The 17,512-nt window shown below is 41.4% G+C and overlaps 1 protein-coding gene and 1 long non-coding RNA gene across 4 annotated transcripts in view; both read left to right on the top strand.

The window, feature by feature from the left end:
* The first annotated feature begins 415 nt into the window (after positions 1–415).
* LOC139640671 (uncharacterized) lies at positions 416–3,026 on the top strand. Its single transcript, XR_011694932.1, has 3 exons — positions 416–573; positions 1,662–1,695; positions 2,468–3,026. It is a non-coding gene; the product is annotated as an uncharacterized lncRNA (long non-coding RNA).
* Positions 3,027–4,762: 1,736 nt separating this feature from the next.
* LOC139640672 (transient receptor potential cation channel subfamily M member 7-like) overlaps positions 4,763–17,512 on the top strand; it is a 46,804-nt gene continuing 34,054 nt past the window's right edge. For 2 of the 3 annotated variants that reach the window (XM_071514854.1, XM_071514853.1), the window contains exons 1-4: positions 12,681–12,731; positions 14,158–14,237; positions 15,352–15,390; positions 16,801–17,008. In XM_071514854.1, coding sequence (XP_071370955.1) covers positions 12,681–12,731; positions 14,158–14,237; positions 15,352–15,390; positions 16,801–17,008 — 378 coding nt within the window. Of the gene's footprint in view, positions 4,913–12,680; positions 12,732–14,157; positions 14,238–15,351; positions 15,391–16,800; positions 17,009–17,512 lie in introns of those variants that run through there. The other variant, XM_071514855.1, reaches the window with a different exon arrangement.

Genomic DNA, 17,512 nt, shown 5'->3' with positions numbered 1-17,512 from the left:
CTTTTAAATTGACAAAACATCATAAGTGTAATTCATGGCACAATTCAAACGGGATTAAACAATTATTTGTCTCTCGCCGTTGACTACCGTACATATTTTTTCAGAAATAAGGTCCCATGGGGGACAGCAGAAGGGGAGGGACTTAGGCTCTCTATTCCCCACAGGGATCCTGAAACTCTCATAATATTTTATAACACTGACAGTATGCTTATTGTAAATGCAGACATTCCCTTTGCTGACCACTAGGTGTCTCTGTTCTCTCCCCCCATTCTCATTCCAGTAGTTTACTCACACATCTTCACTGGATTCAAGTTCTATGAGTTTACCACTATGTGTTGCATGGTTTAACTTGTCTCTCTCCGTGTGTGTGTGTGTGTGTGTGTGTGTCTCTCCTGTGTGCCTCTCCCTGTAGCCTACCTGGTGGGAATGATAGTGACATTTGCTGTGATGCTGTTGTCTGGGATGGGCCAGCCTGCCCTGCTCTACCTGGTGCCCTTCACCCTGATAACCTCCGCACTGGTGGCTGCGTGCAGGGGGGAGATGAAGCAGTTCTGGGCAGGAACCACCTATGAGGTGAGAGGACCAGGAAGGGGGTTGCAGGGAATCCAGGCAGAGTTCATTGCTTTGTTTAGTTCAGTCATGTGTGGAAATGATGTGAGCCCAGTTGTGATTGTGAAGTTCTAACGAAAAAAACAGTTTCTGTCTGCAACAGTCTAAAACCTTAGTGCCGCTGCTTTTTAACTCACTGCATGGTCCTCCATGAGTGCCTCAGATGTTTTTCAGCCTTTAAGTCGTCCTAAGATGATGTGGAATAGAATCCTTCATTGCAGTTATTTTTCATGAAAGGTTTATTGCTTGACAGTTATGACTAGGCTTTATGTTATGTTATGTTATGTCATGTCCTGTTTTAGCTGAACACTATGTTACCCACAGCTTTTTCACTCAACTCCCTGCAGCTAGAGGTACCCAGTGGTTTCAGTGGGAAATGTTAACAACCCCCTCAGCACCATTCTCAACATTGACCTGACCTGTATTCAACACAACAACTGTAATCACCATTATAGCTACACTACGCTTCACAGTTCACTATATCTCACGGTATCTCAATGCATGGGGCAATTATGACGATATGGGCCCATCATGGGCTCCTCCTCACAGGGCCAGTGTGAGATATTCAAAGACATCACTGTCCACAAATAGACCCAGAATGGACCCACAGTGGCAATATCTGAGAAATGTAGGCATCCCCTTTTACTAAAATCTCACTTCAACTATGTCGCCATGACATGTCTCAAGATGTCTTGAAAAACAATGTCAAGCAGTGATAGAAACTAACTTTTTTGCCTGTATCAGTCTAGAAAATCCTTAAATTCACCTGCCACTTTAATTATTTAATCTAGGTTTTATCTGGGTTTAATCTAGGTATTTAATCTATTACTCTAGGCTTTTAGATTAGAACAGGACCTCCAAATTGCGGCTAGAAAAGAAGACAAACTTAGCAGCCAACCAGCAGTCTTAATTTCTTGCCCTGATTTCAAGACATCTCAGAACATGCAAATTCTTCAGACATAGTTGCGTAGGTGTGTGAATGTGTGTGTGTCCTTGTGTGAGAGAGAGCAGGTATGAGATATGAAATTCTGACCTGACTTCATCTTCACCAGGTCTTGGACTCATCCAGGGAGCCTTTGCTGCCAGGTGTGCTTCCCTCCACCCCAGACCTGCCCCTGCATCTCTCTTGCAGTCCTACAGTGTTGCTTAATGCAGTGCCTTTTCTTCTCACCAGCTTCTTTTATCCCCTTGTCTTTTTCTGTTGACATTTTAACTCCTGATTTCCAGGGTCAATACCATATTCAAAGTTATGGTGAAAAGAACTCAGGAGAACTGAGTTGTACTGTAAAGTGTGTGCAAACGAAAACCACTTGCAGTCTTCCACATAGCGTTTGGCGTTAATTGACCACTAGGCGTCGCCAGACTATTGAAAATAATCATTCAGTTGCCCTGCATCTCATCTGTCTTGATGAACTTTTCAGTCACGTTCCAAAGTGGGCTCAAGAGTTAAAGCCATGGCCCTGGAATACCAGCTCCGTTCACCATTAACTTCATCTCTTTATTTCTGCAGTTTGTTTTATTTGCTGTCTGTTTTGTCGTTCTCTGCTTTCTCCACTCATTTGTCTTTTCCAACCAACCAGAATTAATACTCATATGACTCCATCCTTCATGCAATTACCAAGATGTTAGTGCTCTCTGCATGCTGTTGCTTAGAGTTAACCTTGGAGAGCTGTGGAATGGGTTATGTTATGCCTGCTGTTTGGCACAAGTGTTTGTAGATTGTCCACTGCTACATAGACATTATAAGTGTGAATTCCATCTAAGACAGTGTATATATGTCTGTAATTAGTATTGAATGAACAGGAATATTTCAGTGTTTTTGTTTGCTTATCTACTTGTCTTACGTTTTTTTCCTTAGAGGGAAGAGCTGACGGCTCCATAGGAGGAGAAAGCTGCTGACTTACACTGATGAGCAAGGAACCAACTGCTGGAGTTTTTTTTTAACAATCGAATATGAACATTTGCGAGGCAAGGGAAAGTACTTTATTGATCAGCAGCGATTTTTAGAACAGTATGGGTTCATTTTGACTGACATGAGTGGCCAGGAGGCTATATTGTTCAGGTGGCCGTAATAAATACTGTGTAGATTTGACAGAGAGATGCTTTAATAGTTTGAAAGGCTTGTTTGTGCCTGAAAATGCAGGGTGTTAAATTTGGTTAGGTTCAGGTTCAGAAAGCTGTAATGATTTTGCCTATACACGATGCCTTGGTGATGATTGCATACAACAAAATGAGAAAGCACTTTATAATACTTAGCTTGCCAGTTATTTTATGGGTGGGGGTGGGGGTCAAGTTATTATAGACTTGTAGCCAGAATATGATAACGTTTTGATAACAGTTTTGGGGTTTCTGTGTAACCTGTTTGTATAATTGAATCGTGATTTCTTTCATTGCCTTATATTAAATGAACAACTTATTTCTGTTTTGATTGTGAGGTTTTTGTATTTTATGCGCATCGTTGTATCATACCCTATTGAAGCTCCATTATTGCCACAGTCAGACTTGCCCCCACACCCTGTGGGTAACCTTTACCACAGTCCCACCCATCAAGCCTGACGGGTTTGGAAAAATACCCAAATACACTGAATCTTGCTGTAGATAACTTGCACAGCACACATTTGTAGAGAAGTGGTGATTTGTTTTTTTGTGTGCAAAAAAGCAACCCCATAAAGCCATTAGAAAAAACTATAAAAGTGAGGTTTTAAAAATTACTAATGGGGGATTATATGTTCTGTGAAGTAGTTAGAGGCCAGATTGAACCAAGCTTTAATCTAAAAATAAAATGGGGCTGATATGACATCCATCTCTGAATAAAAGCCTAGCTATCACATTTTTTTGGAGAAAGGGCAGAGAATTTGAGTGAAGGGTAGAAAGAGTTAGAGTAACCTTTAACAAGTTACAAACAAGAGAAGTGCACTAAGGTTATGGGTGGGGTAAGGCAACATACACTAAATGGGCTTGTGGTCAGGTCAGTATTTGCTTTAGTCAGGGAGGGAAAATGTCCCTTCATATATGTCAGCCCTTTCATTAAAAAGGTCTATACGAGCTTTCAAGTATTGGAATTCTATTATCACTATTATAAATGATCACTCTGCAGCCATAGAGGGGCCTTGACAGAATTCTCCTTGCTCCCTCTCACTAACTTTTTTAAAATGCCAAGTGAAATATGGAGTGGAATTAGGCCCCTCTCTTCCTGAGGAGCAGTCTGGTAGGTTATGTGGAGTTTGTCAAACCCAACCTAATGGAAATCACCAGAATATTTCTAGAATAGGAATTTATAGAGTCTGTGGTAGGCCTACTCAGTGGTGGGTTTAGAGTGACCTTATAGTATGGCTTATGGCTTTTTTGTCTCATAATGTATCACTATTATAGTCCTGTATTATTCCAACAATATACCCTGATAGGGACTTATAGTTTTGTTGTGATAAGTTAATTGTATTTTATCCGTCTAAAATGTATTATTGGACTACTGCTCTTTTGTTATGGCAGGCCTGTGGAAGAAAGCAGCAGACTGGATGAGGTATAGTAATATTTGTGACTGAATCTATTTTCTTTCATTCCAGACAGTAACCATTCACCCCTCTCGGAATGACTCATTTGTATTTCATCATTCACTCATTCAGTCACTATAAATAAAATCACATGACGGTTGCGGTCAGTAAAGACAGGCCTAATTATAGCAAAATAAACACACACCTGTAACCGCATCACAGTTTATTTAAATATTAATACGCTAACCGAAAATCACCTATAATACCGGTACTTGTGTCGCTGAGCGATATGTTTAACTACCCAAGAACTGCTTGGACGAAGAATAACATTCACTTTTTAATTGTTGTTTAATTATTATTTATTGAACCTTCTTAAAAATAACAACGGTGTGTCGTAAAAGCAATGCCACAAAACCCGTCATGTCTAGCTGTTCTCCTATCACTGTCTGTTGTGCTATCACTGGATCACTGTAAAGCACAGTTCTCGTGGTGTATTACTTAAACAAGAGAGCAAACTAATTGGATTTTCAGTAGTTGTTTGTATGTATTGCAAACTAATACAAAACGCACATGTGGTCCATAGCTCCGCCTCGGTCATGTGATTGTGTGCTGGCTGACTCAGCCAGCTCGTCATGCAGCGTCAGTCTGGAGTCGCACAATTATGAAAAAGCAACCTTCCGTTGGAGCTGCAGCCGAAGCAGATTTCTCCAACGTCAACCGGGCTTTCCTTCCAAGGCTAATCGAGAACACCGCCGATAGATGGATAAAAGCCACGACACAGCTCTTCCTGAGTCTCAACGGTGAAGAGAATGGTATGTGATCGCCACGGAATACCTTCCTGTGGTTTTGTATTCTTGTTAAATTGCACTGCTTGATGTGAGGATCGTCGTGACCGATTCGGGGTTTTGAGTGGCAGGTCCCCCCATGCATGCTGCCTGCCTGTCAGACACCCAACCATGATCTGTGTGGCGTGTCTACATTTTGGGTGACTGTGTGTCTGTCCAGCTAAGATACTGCTACACATATATATAATTAGTAACGTGCGCAAGGTGACACACTGTCTAGCAACAAAACCCAAAAATCACACACTGGTGTAACGTTAGCAGGCTAAATAGCTAGCTTGCTAACGCTAAATGCTAGGCACTTAACCCTGGCTAACTAGCTAGGGTAGCTAGTAGCTGGCTATCTGGTTATGTTAGCAGCTATTTTCGCCAACATTTTAGTCATAAGACAACAAAAACGAAGCCTCTGTCCTCCAGATAGTCTGTCATATTGAATAGGAAGTAGAGTGCAGTTCAGGCCAGCTGACACTTGTTTAGGACACATTTCTGCCAGCTGTCTTTGATGTCGGACAAGACACACGCTGTCATTGCCCGTAACAAGTCAATGCCACCATGGGTGGCTGCCAAATCCATTTAACTGAATGTGAAAGCCTTTTTATTCTGCCAGTGTCTGGAAAGTCAAGTGTTGCTGAAATAGTGTATTCATTTTTTCAGTTTTTTCCCTGGCGACATAGACGACTATACGCCCATTCATGGCTATTTGCTGTGTAGTCAGTGCAAAATGTTTTAGGCCTACATATTGCTGGACATTAGTCACAGCGTGAATTGCCAAGTTAAAGGTAGTCGTTTCCCCTCTTCCTCTCTGTGACAAGCATGGGTCCCTCTTTATTTTCCCAGATTTATTGGTTTGCACACAGTTGTGAGTGAATGGAGAGAGATGATAGCAAAGGCTGTGAGCCAGATTCAAACCCACAGTGTTGCATGTACATGGTATGTGCCTTAACCTGCTGACCCACCAGAACACCCTGGGCCTGTCTTTGGTCTGCATGCAAAACTGTCTTATTTCCCAGAGCAGTAGCCTGAGTCGGTCACATGCGGCAGCTTACCCCTGATGAGGGGCTGAGTGTTGCTGCTGCCCCAGGACTGGACAGAGAGAGCAGAGGGGAGCAGGAATATCAGGAAATGCATGATGTGAACTGTTTCTGTTTTACTAAGAATCATTAGATTAGTCAACTGATTTAATTTGTCATTGTTGGGTAATTGTACCAGCTAATAGATTATTATTGCAAGTCACAGTTTCTTATGTAATGGCGGATGGTGGAACTGGTGTTCAGCTTGAGCCGAGCCACTCTGTGAGCCACTAGCAAATTGTCTTTGCATCACTGTGTCGCGCTCCAGCATAGACTCTTGCATGAACTGTGTGTGTGCATGTGGCGCGAGCGTGCGTGCATAACTGCATGCGTGTTACCCTTCTGTGTTTTTAAGTGTGTAGAGCGACTCTGCCATGCTTCCCTGAGCTCTCTTATCTCACGCACTAATCTACTCTCACCACACACACACAGGCCCAGTCGAAGATGACTGATAAAGCTTTTCCAATGGCTCTGGACTGGGTAAAAAAAAATTCTGTCACAGTCTCAGTTTGTTGACTTTATGAATGGAGGGCTCCCCCCGTCGTTCTCATCCAGCTGACCCCCACCACTCCCGCTCTCCCCCTAGAGCTGTGGCTCCTGGTTTGTGTGGAGCTCAGTCACACGGCTGAACGAGGTGCGTGCCGGACTACCCAAAGAGCACTGGAGGGAATAGTGACTTAAGATATCTCGTATCTCTCATTCTGCTATTATTGTGTAATCTGTTCGGAGAGAGCTTTGTATGTTTATACTTCTATAGTCGTCCCCCTCAGTATTATTTAAGCAGAGAGGTTTAGAAGCAATAACGTGGGACCGTCCCTGCTGCTATCTCCTATCCCATAACTGGTTTACCCTGGGTTTACATAGGCTCACATAACTATGAGTACCAGATGTTAGGGGGGAGAAGGTGTCATGTGTTCTACACACTACTACTGTAGGTTATACAGCTGCCAGGAGGCAAAACTCAGGGTGGCATACTAGCATTGTATTGGTCCGTGCTGTGGAGCCCGCCAGAGCGATGTCCAGAGGCACAACTGGGCGAGCTGGAGAGCGATCACACTTTGGTCCCATGACAACATGAACTGACTTTATCTCCCATGTGCCGGCTTGCAGGCATCCAGCCCTACTTAAAGGCTATAGTGAAAGGATTTCCTTTATTTAATGAAGTGAACTGTTTTCACTTCATTCAACATTCATATGTAGCCTAAGCCTAGTTTGTGTAAATTGTAAGATGTAGCAAGGATTGCAAATGTATTAGGCCTGTCTGTGTCAAAATAGCTCTTGCTAGTGTGTGAATTATTCTCTGCTAAGGAAACACATGTAAAGGCCTGCATTGACAGCATTATTTTTAGTGCACTTCTTTAGATCAAGTGTTGGACATTGATGTTTTACCACAACAACTTATTTTTGGCACTGCTTTTATGATACCTTAAAGAACAGTGCTGACACATTTATTGGTATTTTATAGCACTCTTCTTCTCTGTCATTAATTACAGTTGTAAACTGTATGATGGTAACACCATCATACAGTTTACCAGCATACTTTTGACATTGATCAGAGCAATCTATGTTCAGATTTGAGGTGCACAACTTTGATATTGATTAATGGCCAGGCCAAATTTCTCCCAGTAAGAATTGTCACTGCTCAAATAGTTAGATGTGTTATCATTGTTCATACATGGCTTAATAGTCCCATATGTAATTTGTGGGCACAAAGTTCAGAGTTGTTCTATTCCAGACTCTGTTCTCATTTCTTGGGGCCTGCATTTACCAAGAGAGGTATTATGTTTGTTCTTACTGCTGTTCCTTTATTTCATTTAGGGCCTATGGTTTGTTCAGCAGCACTCCAGTCCTGCAGGCTTTTTAAGTACTTAAACTAATGGCATTTCTAATTTAATTTTTTAACCTTTTATCTAGGGAAGAGATTTGCCAGGCAGGGATGCTTTTTCAGCACAACCTTGCATCACATAGTCACACACATTCACACCTGGGAGTTGCACTGTACACCTACAGTTTCCCACTGATTTATTTGATTATAGAGATACACAGGGGAGAGGAAGGAAGGTTATGACATGGAAAAGCAGGTCTAGAGTGGGACTCAGACCTATAACAAGAGCCTTAGTTCACTGTACCATGGAGGATGCCCTACATCTGTATTCATGCTCATAACTGTTCATCCTGATGCCATTGGCTGATTTGTTGTGTTTAAGAAACAAGCCTGTATTAGAAAGTCACACAACTAGACTGTTACATTGCATTACATGGCTTACACATATTTTCTATTGAAACCCACATTTTCAAAGCAGTTTTTCTCAGAACCCAAACCTTATTTTTGTAGGATATAGAGCAAGCCATAATCTAGTGAAATGTATGGTCTATGTGGGTTACAAACTTAAAGTATTTTACTTAACCCCCATTACATTGCATGGAATTGGAAAGGCTTTGACACCATAACACAACTAGCACCCTTTGATACCAATTTCTGTAAACAAATAAATAAATAAATAAATAAACAGATAAATAAAATAATGGACATGCATTTTAATCTTCCCGCTGCATTCCACCTGTGGGTCCCGAGTCCCAGCCCAGTCTTTGAGAACCACTCCTCTCTTTGGCTACTTCTCACACTAAAGTGCTGACCCCATGGCCTCCACTCATTCTAATGTGCAAGCAAATTGCCAAGCCAGATGTTATCTCATCCCTTATTGCGTCAGACTGGGCTGGGGGAATGACAGGTTGACCAGCCAGCCTTGTTATATTGTTGTGAATAAAGGACGGGAAAGGAAGAGCTCAGTGGAAGTGGAAGGGCAAGTTCCTCCGAGTCCAGTTGAGTGTGTGTGTGTGTGTGTGTGTGTGTGTGTGCGTGTGCGTGTATGTTGAGAGTTGAGGCTAAGGTAACTACAAAGATAGTATTTGATCAAAATTGGTGTCTGCTCCTAGAAACACATTCACTCATACAACTTACTTGTGTGTAGATGCTCACAAACAGGTGCAAACACACACACACACACCCTGTGGTTTCCCGTAAACAACCTTCCTAGCATCGTAGATTGTTGATCCAAGAGAGATGGAAAGGTGGAGTGTTTTATATCCTACAGGAACAGAACGACCATAAAACTGCATTGCGTTGGAGCTCAGAGAGAGAAACCAGAGAGGAAGAGGGAGGGAGGGAGGAAGTGAGAGAGTGAGAGTCTGTGTGTTTTTGGCAGGGGCTCTAAAGCGCTGTAGTCTTTTGTTTGCCTGACATTCTCAGGTACCATGGTTACAGGTTAGCAGAGCACAGTCCTGTTATAATGTGCTCATTAACACTTTGTTAGATTGCGCTTGATCTAAATGAGAGAAGCTAGTTAGCAAAGGCATTCATCCATAGCCTAGTGAGCTACTGTAGACCTCCAGTAAGTCAAAGTGTCTGGTCAGGACAAGGCAATTTCATCCAGAAATTAGGTTCTGGATGTTTGCTTGTGGCACACGACCTTTGTCATGTCCTGCCTTGTCGTTTTAGTCAATTGTAAATGAGTTTCTCCATTGAAAGCATACTCAATCTGGACAAAATATCATATTGTTATTGTTTTGACAGATATGCCAATTTCAGTATGATTTGTGAAATATTGTTTGTGGGTTTTTACGTACATTGCCTTTTGAAGTGGTTATATACATTTCCTTTTGAACACTTTGAGTAGCCCCGCTACAATGGCGGGCCTATATTATGGCAACACATTTACCTGTTATATATATTGCATTATGTGGTTTCCTATTGGATCTCCCATTGATCACTAATTTCCTTGCATCATATAACTGATTAATTTATTTGTGTTGTGAAATTAATTAAATAACAGTAAAATTGCAGCCATTGTGATGTTAATGTATTGTTTCATATTTTTATTATTCATTATTAGTATGAATTCAGTATGTTGTTGAAGGCACTCAAGGACCCCGAAGTAGCCTGAACTTGTCAGATTCAACAAGTTTCCATTAGGGATGTTAATGATTAATCGGCGATCGATTAATCACCGTTAATAATTTGATCGATCAAGCATATATTAAACGATAATGTACGGTATGTGCTATTTCTCACTTTTTTCGGAAATGATTTACCACCACAAGGGCGCAATTGAACTTTCACCGCCTATACAGAGGAAGAAGAAAGCCAAGCAAGTGGTCGGAAGCATTACACCCGAAAAGACAACAGTGTTAATTGTAAACGTTGTAATACAAAGTTGAAATACAGCACCTCTACATGCACAATGAAAGAGAATGCATTCCCCCGGCTGGCGAAGTTGGCACGACACTTTTCGTGCCTCCGGGGAGCTGTTCCCCCGGAGCGTGTGTTTCAGCGGATGGACTGACTGTCACCAGGCTGCACACTGGACTCATCCCTGACCACGTAGATACGCTCTTATTCTTAAATAAACCAGTAGATTGTCGTGCCATTGTTTCCAATAAACTGTGGCAGCGCCACAATATCGGCATGGCCGGCACAACATTAACAGTTAATCAGTGTATAGAAATTGATCTAAATTGCTCTGTAGTGCGTCTAATGTGCGCATCACGTCATGTCTGTCATTTGCCGATGCAGTAGCCATAGAGATATAACACTAGAGGGGACATTACGTCATAGACTGTGGGATAATCGCCATCTTACCTGGGTACAGTTTACCAGCAACTGCAACAGCTGTCTATGGGAAGCAACCATGGTTGTCACTTGTGCAGCACCTTATTGCTGCACTGAAAGAACCAATGCGACCCGAGAGGCTGGCATCACTTTCTACATGTCAGTACAGAGTAGAAAGGAGAGACTATTTTATATACTAGCCTATATAACACAGGCAACTACAAAAACTACAAAATGCTAGCTGTTAACCTAGTAGTCAGTTGCCAACGGACAAGAATTCTTACTATTATTAATTATTAATTGTTATATCTCTATGGCAGTAGCTCTGCACTCAACCTGACAGTCCGTCTTCTTCTGACAACGTTCGTAAAAATTATAAAAATTCCACAATTTCTCCGAACTCGCATGTGTTGTAACGGTAAAGAGTAACTTGATACTTTTCAACGCTGCTCAACACTCAGAAAGTTAACATGAGTGCAGTGCAGAGACTTCATTGCATATTCCACCAATCGGGTTCCGTTGGACACAATGTAAAGACAATTTAAAATAATGAACCCTAAAAAAGTACATTTTCAGCCTGTGGGAAACACTGACATCCGTTGTCGGGGGTCCCAACTCTTTTGAATTATGCTTGGTTGAGTAACTTGTTGAGTAGGCCTAAAGACAGCTGTAAAAACACGCATTTTATATTTTATATTTTCTATGTCAAAAGCTGTTTTTTACATAATGATTAATCGATTAATTGGTCATTAACGTGACCAACGATTGATTAAGGACATTTCTGAAAATTAGCATCCCTAGTTTCCATACCAGATGGAATTGGAATAGGTGGTACAACATCCCAGTTGCATAAAGCTAGTTTAAGACTAGTCTAAGCCTTAGACTGGTCTTACATTCTCAGGTTGGACTAGGCTAATTAAGACTGTCTGTTACTTAAATATTATGACTGACTTATTTTGAAGTAGGAAAGTTAGCTACCTTGCCCCTGGCTAATCTTGAGTTAAGAATTTTGTTGTTATGGCAACAAGTCAGCCTGTCAGAGCGGGAAGTTTAAATACTGTAGCTATTTCATAAAGGATGGCAAATCTTTGTTTTTTGGAAAGAACCTGAAGTGAAGAGTGAGTCTTTAGAGACAGAAACAAACCATTAGAGATATACAACAATCAAGAAGTAGTAGGAACAGGTAATGTAAGTGTCTATAGCAAGTTTGACTTAAGGTCATATTTAAGTCTAAGACTGGGTCTATCTTTATGCAACTGGCCCAGGCTAAAATGTTGGACACATGAAAATGTGTTTTAGCAAGGTCGGACATTGCCACCAGCCAGCTGCTATTAAATCATGACTAGTGTAGCTGGTAAGTTGGTGTTCCCTATCAGCCACCTTGACAGGTACCATCAATTGTTTGGAGGTCCCTTCATATTCTAAAAACCTATTTGGCTGGTAAACTTGGGCACCCACCAGTTACTGTGGCCAGTGCCCTGCCTTTGCTCTGTCTATCCTGTTGTAAAGAGGGTTCAAAATAATAGAGCCCTCTTGGAAGCGTAAGTGTGGGGCCTACCTGGGGGGTGTGCAGGTTGGGAGAGCTTTTGTGTGTATGAATCAGTTGGTGTGTCTTCAGTAGACAACTAGTTATATATCATTGAGGCCTCTGCCCATCCGCTAATCCTCTCCCACACCCCCGCCTCCCTCTTCTCTCTTTCTCCCCGGCCTAAGTATAATATCTAGGTTGTCTCAGACACATTCATCAGCCCCCTGAGTGGCTTCTTACAGATTAACAGTGGATGGAGTTTGGAGGCTGCAACCTCATACTGATCACTCAGCTTTTAACTGGGGCTGTTTCTGAATGTACCAGCACCGCTGTAGACTTTGAGACCTGTGTGGAAATCACAAGAAGATCTACAGAGAGAGAGAGAGAGAGAGAGAGAGAAGAGAGATAGAGAGAGAACTATTGTGTGTCAGAGAGAGAAAGAAGTATAGTGATTTGTACTGGATGATCCGGTGGTCAAGAGAGGCTGCGGTGACTGTGGTTTGTCCAGGAGATGCATGAAGGAGCCTTGGCATGTTCCTGTACAAAGCCCTTAAACACGGAGATGAAGAGGAGGACATCCAGGTACATGTTCAATGGCTCATTTTCACTGGTCAAGTGGTAGAATGACCTGTTTGATTGGCTGCTTCTGTAAAACCACCAGTTGTTGTAGTTGGTCATGGAACTTGGTGCTAGTAGGGATAGAATTCTGGACGCTAGAGATAGAATTCTAGGCACAAGGGATAGAATTCTGGATGCTAGAGATAGAATTCTAGGCACAAGGGATAGAATTCTGGACGCTAGAGATAGAATTCTAGGCACAAGGGATAGAATTCTGGACGCTAGAGATAGAATTCTAGGCACAAGGGATAGAATTCTGGACGCTAGAGATAGAATTCTAGGCACTAGGGATAGAATTCTGGACGCTAGAGATAGAATTCTAGACACTAGTGATAGATTTCTGGATGCTAGAGATTTAATTCTGGGGACTATGGATAAAATTCTGGATGCTAGAGATAGAATTCTGGACACTGGGGATGGAACTTTGGGTGCTAGAGAAATAATATTGGCCACTATTCCTGTAGGCTATTCACTTCTGTCTCCATACTATCTCCATTAATCTACATGCAAACATTGGCTAGTGAGGATCATTTTCCTCTAGCCCCAGCAGAAAAGGGCTAACTACAGTCTAGCTGGTTCCTAACATTTCAATCCCTGGTTGTTGTAATATCATTGTTATTGAACTACAGGAATAGTTGGAAGGCTTTGGTGTAAAGTAGGCTGGGTAATCTTCTTGGGTTTTGGTGGGGTAGTGTGGAGTGGTTTTCAGGTTTCCCTCTTTGTGCCGGGAAGGATTAATGGCTCTAATCGCTTGTGGGTCCCTCTGAGCTTTATTGGAGGAACAATAAGGCATGAGACATTAATTGAAAATTCTTGTGACATAAATCCTTGTTTGGACAAAACCACGATACAGTATGAGATTATTATTATTTATTGCAGCTTAGATTGTTGGCAACCAGCTCTATCTAACATGGCTCCTAAACTGTAGTCATCCTGGTTTTTATATTTTATTTTTATTTTATTAAGTCGCCTCCTAATCCCTTTGATTTTCATAGACTAAATCCTGGATTAAGAGGTCACTAGCTCCCTTTTGCCATTTTAGGATGTTTGGAGTTCATTATTTACAGAGTAAAACATGCTAACCTTCTGTAGAGCTAAGGTAGACAATGTGCCGCTCTGTGGTTGTTTGATATTTCCCCACATTCATTTAACTTGACTAACTTGTTTTGTGACACTGCAATGGGAATGTCAGCACTGTTTGCATAAACATATCACTCAATTACTATAGATAAGAGTAGGCTTTGTTTAATATCCTCAAGGGACAATTTGCTTAACAGCTTGGGGTCATCAAAAGCAATCATAATACAACAATAAATACAAACATGAAGAGCATCAACACTGTCAGCTGACCACTGTTCACAATGTGCTACTTTTTGTTCTTTCTTCACAGTCCCAGAAACCCTGGATAGAAAGCACTTTCACCAAGAGGGAATGTGTGTACATACTTCCAGTGTCAAAAGACCCCCACAGGTATGTGTTTGTGTGTTGGCCCCAGCTTAGACTTGGTGTGCCTTGTGGTGATGGCCATGGTAACAGTGTAATTGTATGGTGTGTGTGTCAAGGTAAGCCCAGATCCTAACCACTACTCTCCAAAGGGTAAATGAGGCTGTTCCCACATGATCTTACTGTTTATGTCTATCACTGTAATTACAGTTTCAAGTGAGAGGCAAGGCCAGTGATGAACAGTTGCATCATATTTTCTTCCAGTACTAGGGATGAGGTTTCTTATTTATTTGTTATTTGGGTTTTCTTGCCACAACCCCCCTATTTATTTCTATTGATGTATACTGAATTCCTGCTTTTGTGCTATTTTTAAGTATATCCCTGTAGTATGAAAATAACAGTTTGTGTGTAATATGTAAAGAATTGATGTGAATGTTCTTTTCTCAAGTATAGTAGGATTTCTATGCAGACTTAATGGAATTTGACATATTAGTGCTAGAATTGTATGGACGGCTGTTATTGGCTTGGCGAGCAGCCCAGTCGTTCACAATGTACCACATCTACCGCAAAGGTACACAGAAAACAGCTCAATTAAGTCATGGAATGTTCAGCAGTGTGCGTTTACCATTTCTGTTTTTAGTTATACTTTCAAAAAGATGCATTCTTCTACTTTCTTCTCGTAAACTGGTTTCGATACTTGGTTACTCTTTTCCCTGTGTTTTCTTTTGCATCAATTATTTGCCAGTGGCGTTTCCCCACTAACTATAGGCCGCTGCTCATAGATGATCCAGAGGTGTTAGTGAATGCAGTCCCATGCAACACCAGGCCAAAGGCCTGGATATGACTGTGATCAAAGCGAGAGTCCACTTGGCAGGTTTCATAATTCTTTCTTGGTTAAAGGCCAACCTGACCAGGCCGGCTGCCCAGTTGACAGATAACCTTCCTAAATGTCCTCAAACAACTTGGCGTTTCCTTCTAGCTTTGGAAAGATCAGCCCTCACATTAGGCCTGTATTATAACTATCTTAATTGGATAGTTACAAAATCACTTGCGTTTAGTGGGTCTGTATTTTATTTTATTTTTATTTTTTATTAGTGATTGATTATCCAGTTGAATGATGTTGATGTTGAATTTCTTGCAGATGCCTTCCAGGATGCCAGATCTGCCAACAGCTGGTGCGGTAAGAATTTGTTTGGTCGTCATCCTATTTCACTCTCTATTGCCTGACAGGATTAGCCTGAGAAAGTCCCTTCCAGCCTGTTATACCAGCAAAACCTTGCAGGGAAAGTGTAACTCCACTGTACAGCAGCACCCCTCCTCAGGAAACAATTAACTTCCAGGCTTTGTGTGTCAGGAGACACATTCTCACCTAAAGTAATTGAAGGGAGCTGAGAGAGCGAGAGAAACCGGTGTTGGCCCAAATTTGGCATGTAGCCATAATAACTTGGAATAATAACTATATGGCAATTTTCTAAAACCACATTATGCTCTTCAAAAAGTATGGTTAACCTACACCGTAACAAATATGTTGAACCTTGTCATCACAGTTGTTTGTCAGGAATAAAGTCTTATACTTTAATTGCTAAGGTATTGTGTAGTGCTTAAGTTTGGGCTTTGGATGTTGTTTGTTTGGGACGTTGATGGTGAAATACTGATCCTGTGTGGTACAAGTGTATCTACACTTATACTTTGAAAACTAGGGGTTCATCTTAGATTCTTCCAAGATCCAAAAGGAGCCGTTCAGAACCTTAGGATCCCTCACTAGAAAAAAAGGTTCCTTGAATAACCCCCGTAGGTTGCAGGTTTGTGAAAGTACCTTCATGGGTCATGAAGCTTTTTTTGAAGGGGTTCTTCAAGGAACCTTCTTGGGTTCCCTTATGGTTGCAATCCAAATAAAACCCCAAAGCTTCAACATTTTACTTCATAGAATGTAGACTGTCTTGCCAGATGATTCAACCGGGCAATTCTGTAGAAGTCTAAGAAAAGTTACAAAGTTATTATTACCAGGACCATGACATTGTAAAACTTATTTAACCAGCCAAGCAAAATGGTTTCCTCCACCAGGAAGAAAACTTCAATTGACAAAAAATGGCTTATCAATATTGGTGGTGTTTTTTTATTGACGTCTAGAGCTACTGCTAGCTGCAAGTTTATGAGCTTCTTTGTGATTGGAGGTACAGATTGGTTTCAGTGAGCAATGCTATCAGTGCTAATAAAGTGTTTCCAGCTAGCATGGAAACTTTTTTCCCCCATTGCAACAAGTGCCTGGTGAGGGATAAAAGAGACTAAAATTCAAAATGTTATGGCATGGTTTTAATTCCTGTTCCTTGTACCTTGTCAGTGTTTTGTTTCTTCCTATTGTGTTTTTCTTGCTTTTTATTATCTTTCTTGTAACACTTATAGATTCGCTTTTAATGGAACATGTTATAAATAATAATAAAAAAAAAAATATATATATATATATAGTTAATATTATTGTTATTATAGGATATGCGGTGTTCCGTTGTTGCTATGTCTCTGCAACATTACCCCAAAGACAAATTGTATATTAATGTTCTTGCCAAATAAAGTGATTGTGGTTCCCATCCAGGTGCTGCTGCGGCCGGCTGGTGCGGCAGCATGTTGGCTTCACAGCCAGCCTGGCGATGAAGTACTCGGACGTGAAGCTGGGTGAAAACCCCAACCTGTCCCTGCCGGAGCTGGAGGAGTGGTCGGTGGAAAAACACACAGAGGAGAGCCCCACTGACGCCTATGGTGTCGTCAACTTCCAGGGAGGGTCCCACTCCTACAGAGCCAAGGTAGGAGGGCAAGCTCTCTCTGCTGGAGGGCACATTTTTCAGAGTAAAAAAAACAGACTTGTAAGTCTTGAGATAACTGCAACCTGGATTGTGGAAACGGGTGTAACACAACATTCCAAATGTGTTTTGTACACTGTGTATTAGCTGATGAGACTTTGTTTACTTAATGAGCCCCTTGGGGGGAATTCAGTTGGCAGGATTTCTTAGAATGCTTGAGAAGTAATCATGAATAACTTTGTGTTATGAAATGAATGAAATGCTCAATTGGTATGACTGCAAGACATCCTTAACTAACATTCAGGTTTAATTTGACAAATTATAAAAAAAAATTTGGTTACCTGGCTGACTAAACAATACTGTGTGAAATACTCCACCTGTCTGAAAGCTAACTACAGATGGTGTAGCCTCAAACTGAAGCCCAGTGTTGCACAATGGAATCAAACTTTTAAGCAACAGAATAATAAAAGGAAATCACTTGCTTAAATTTGATGCTAGCCCAGGTCA

The sequence above is a fragment of the Centroberyx affinis genome, unplaced genomic scaffold (assembly GCF_046629955.1).
Source record: "Centroberyx affinis isolate AG114_WGS23_722 - 3 ecotype Tasmania unplaced genomic scaffold, CSIRO-AGI_Caff_v1 ptg010182l_1, whole genome shotgun sequence".
Classification (NCBI taxonomy): Eukaryota; Metazoa; Chordata; class Actinopteri; order Beryciformes; family Berycidae; genus Centroberyx; species Centroberyx affinis.
This window is presented reverse-complemented; position numbering and strand designations above follow the sequence as displayed.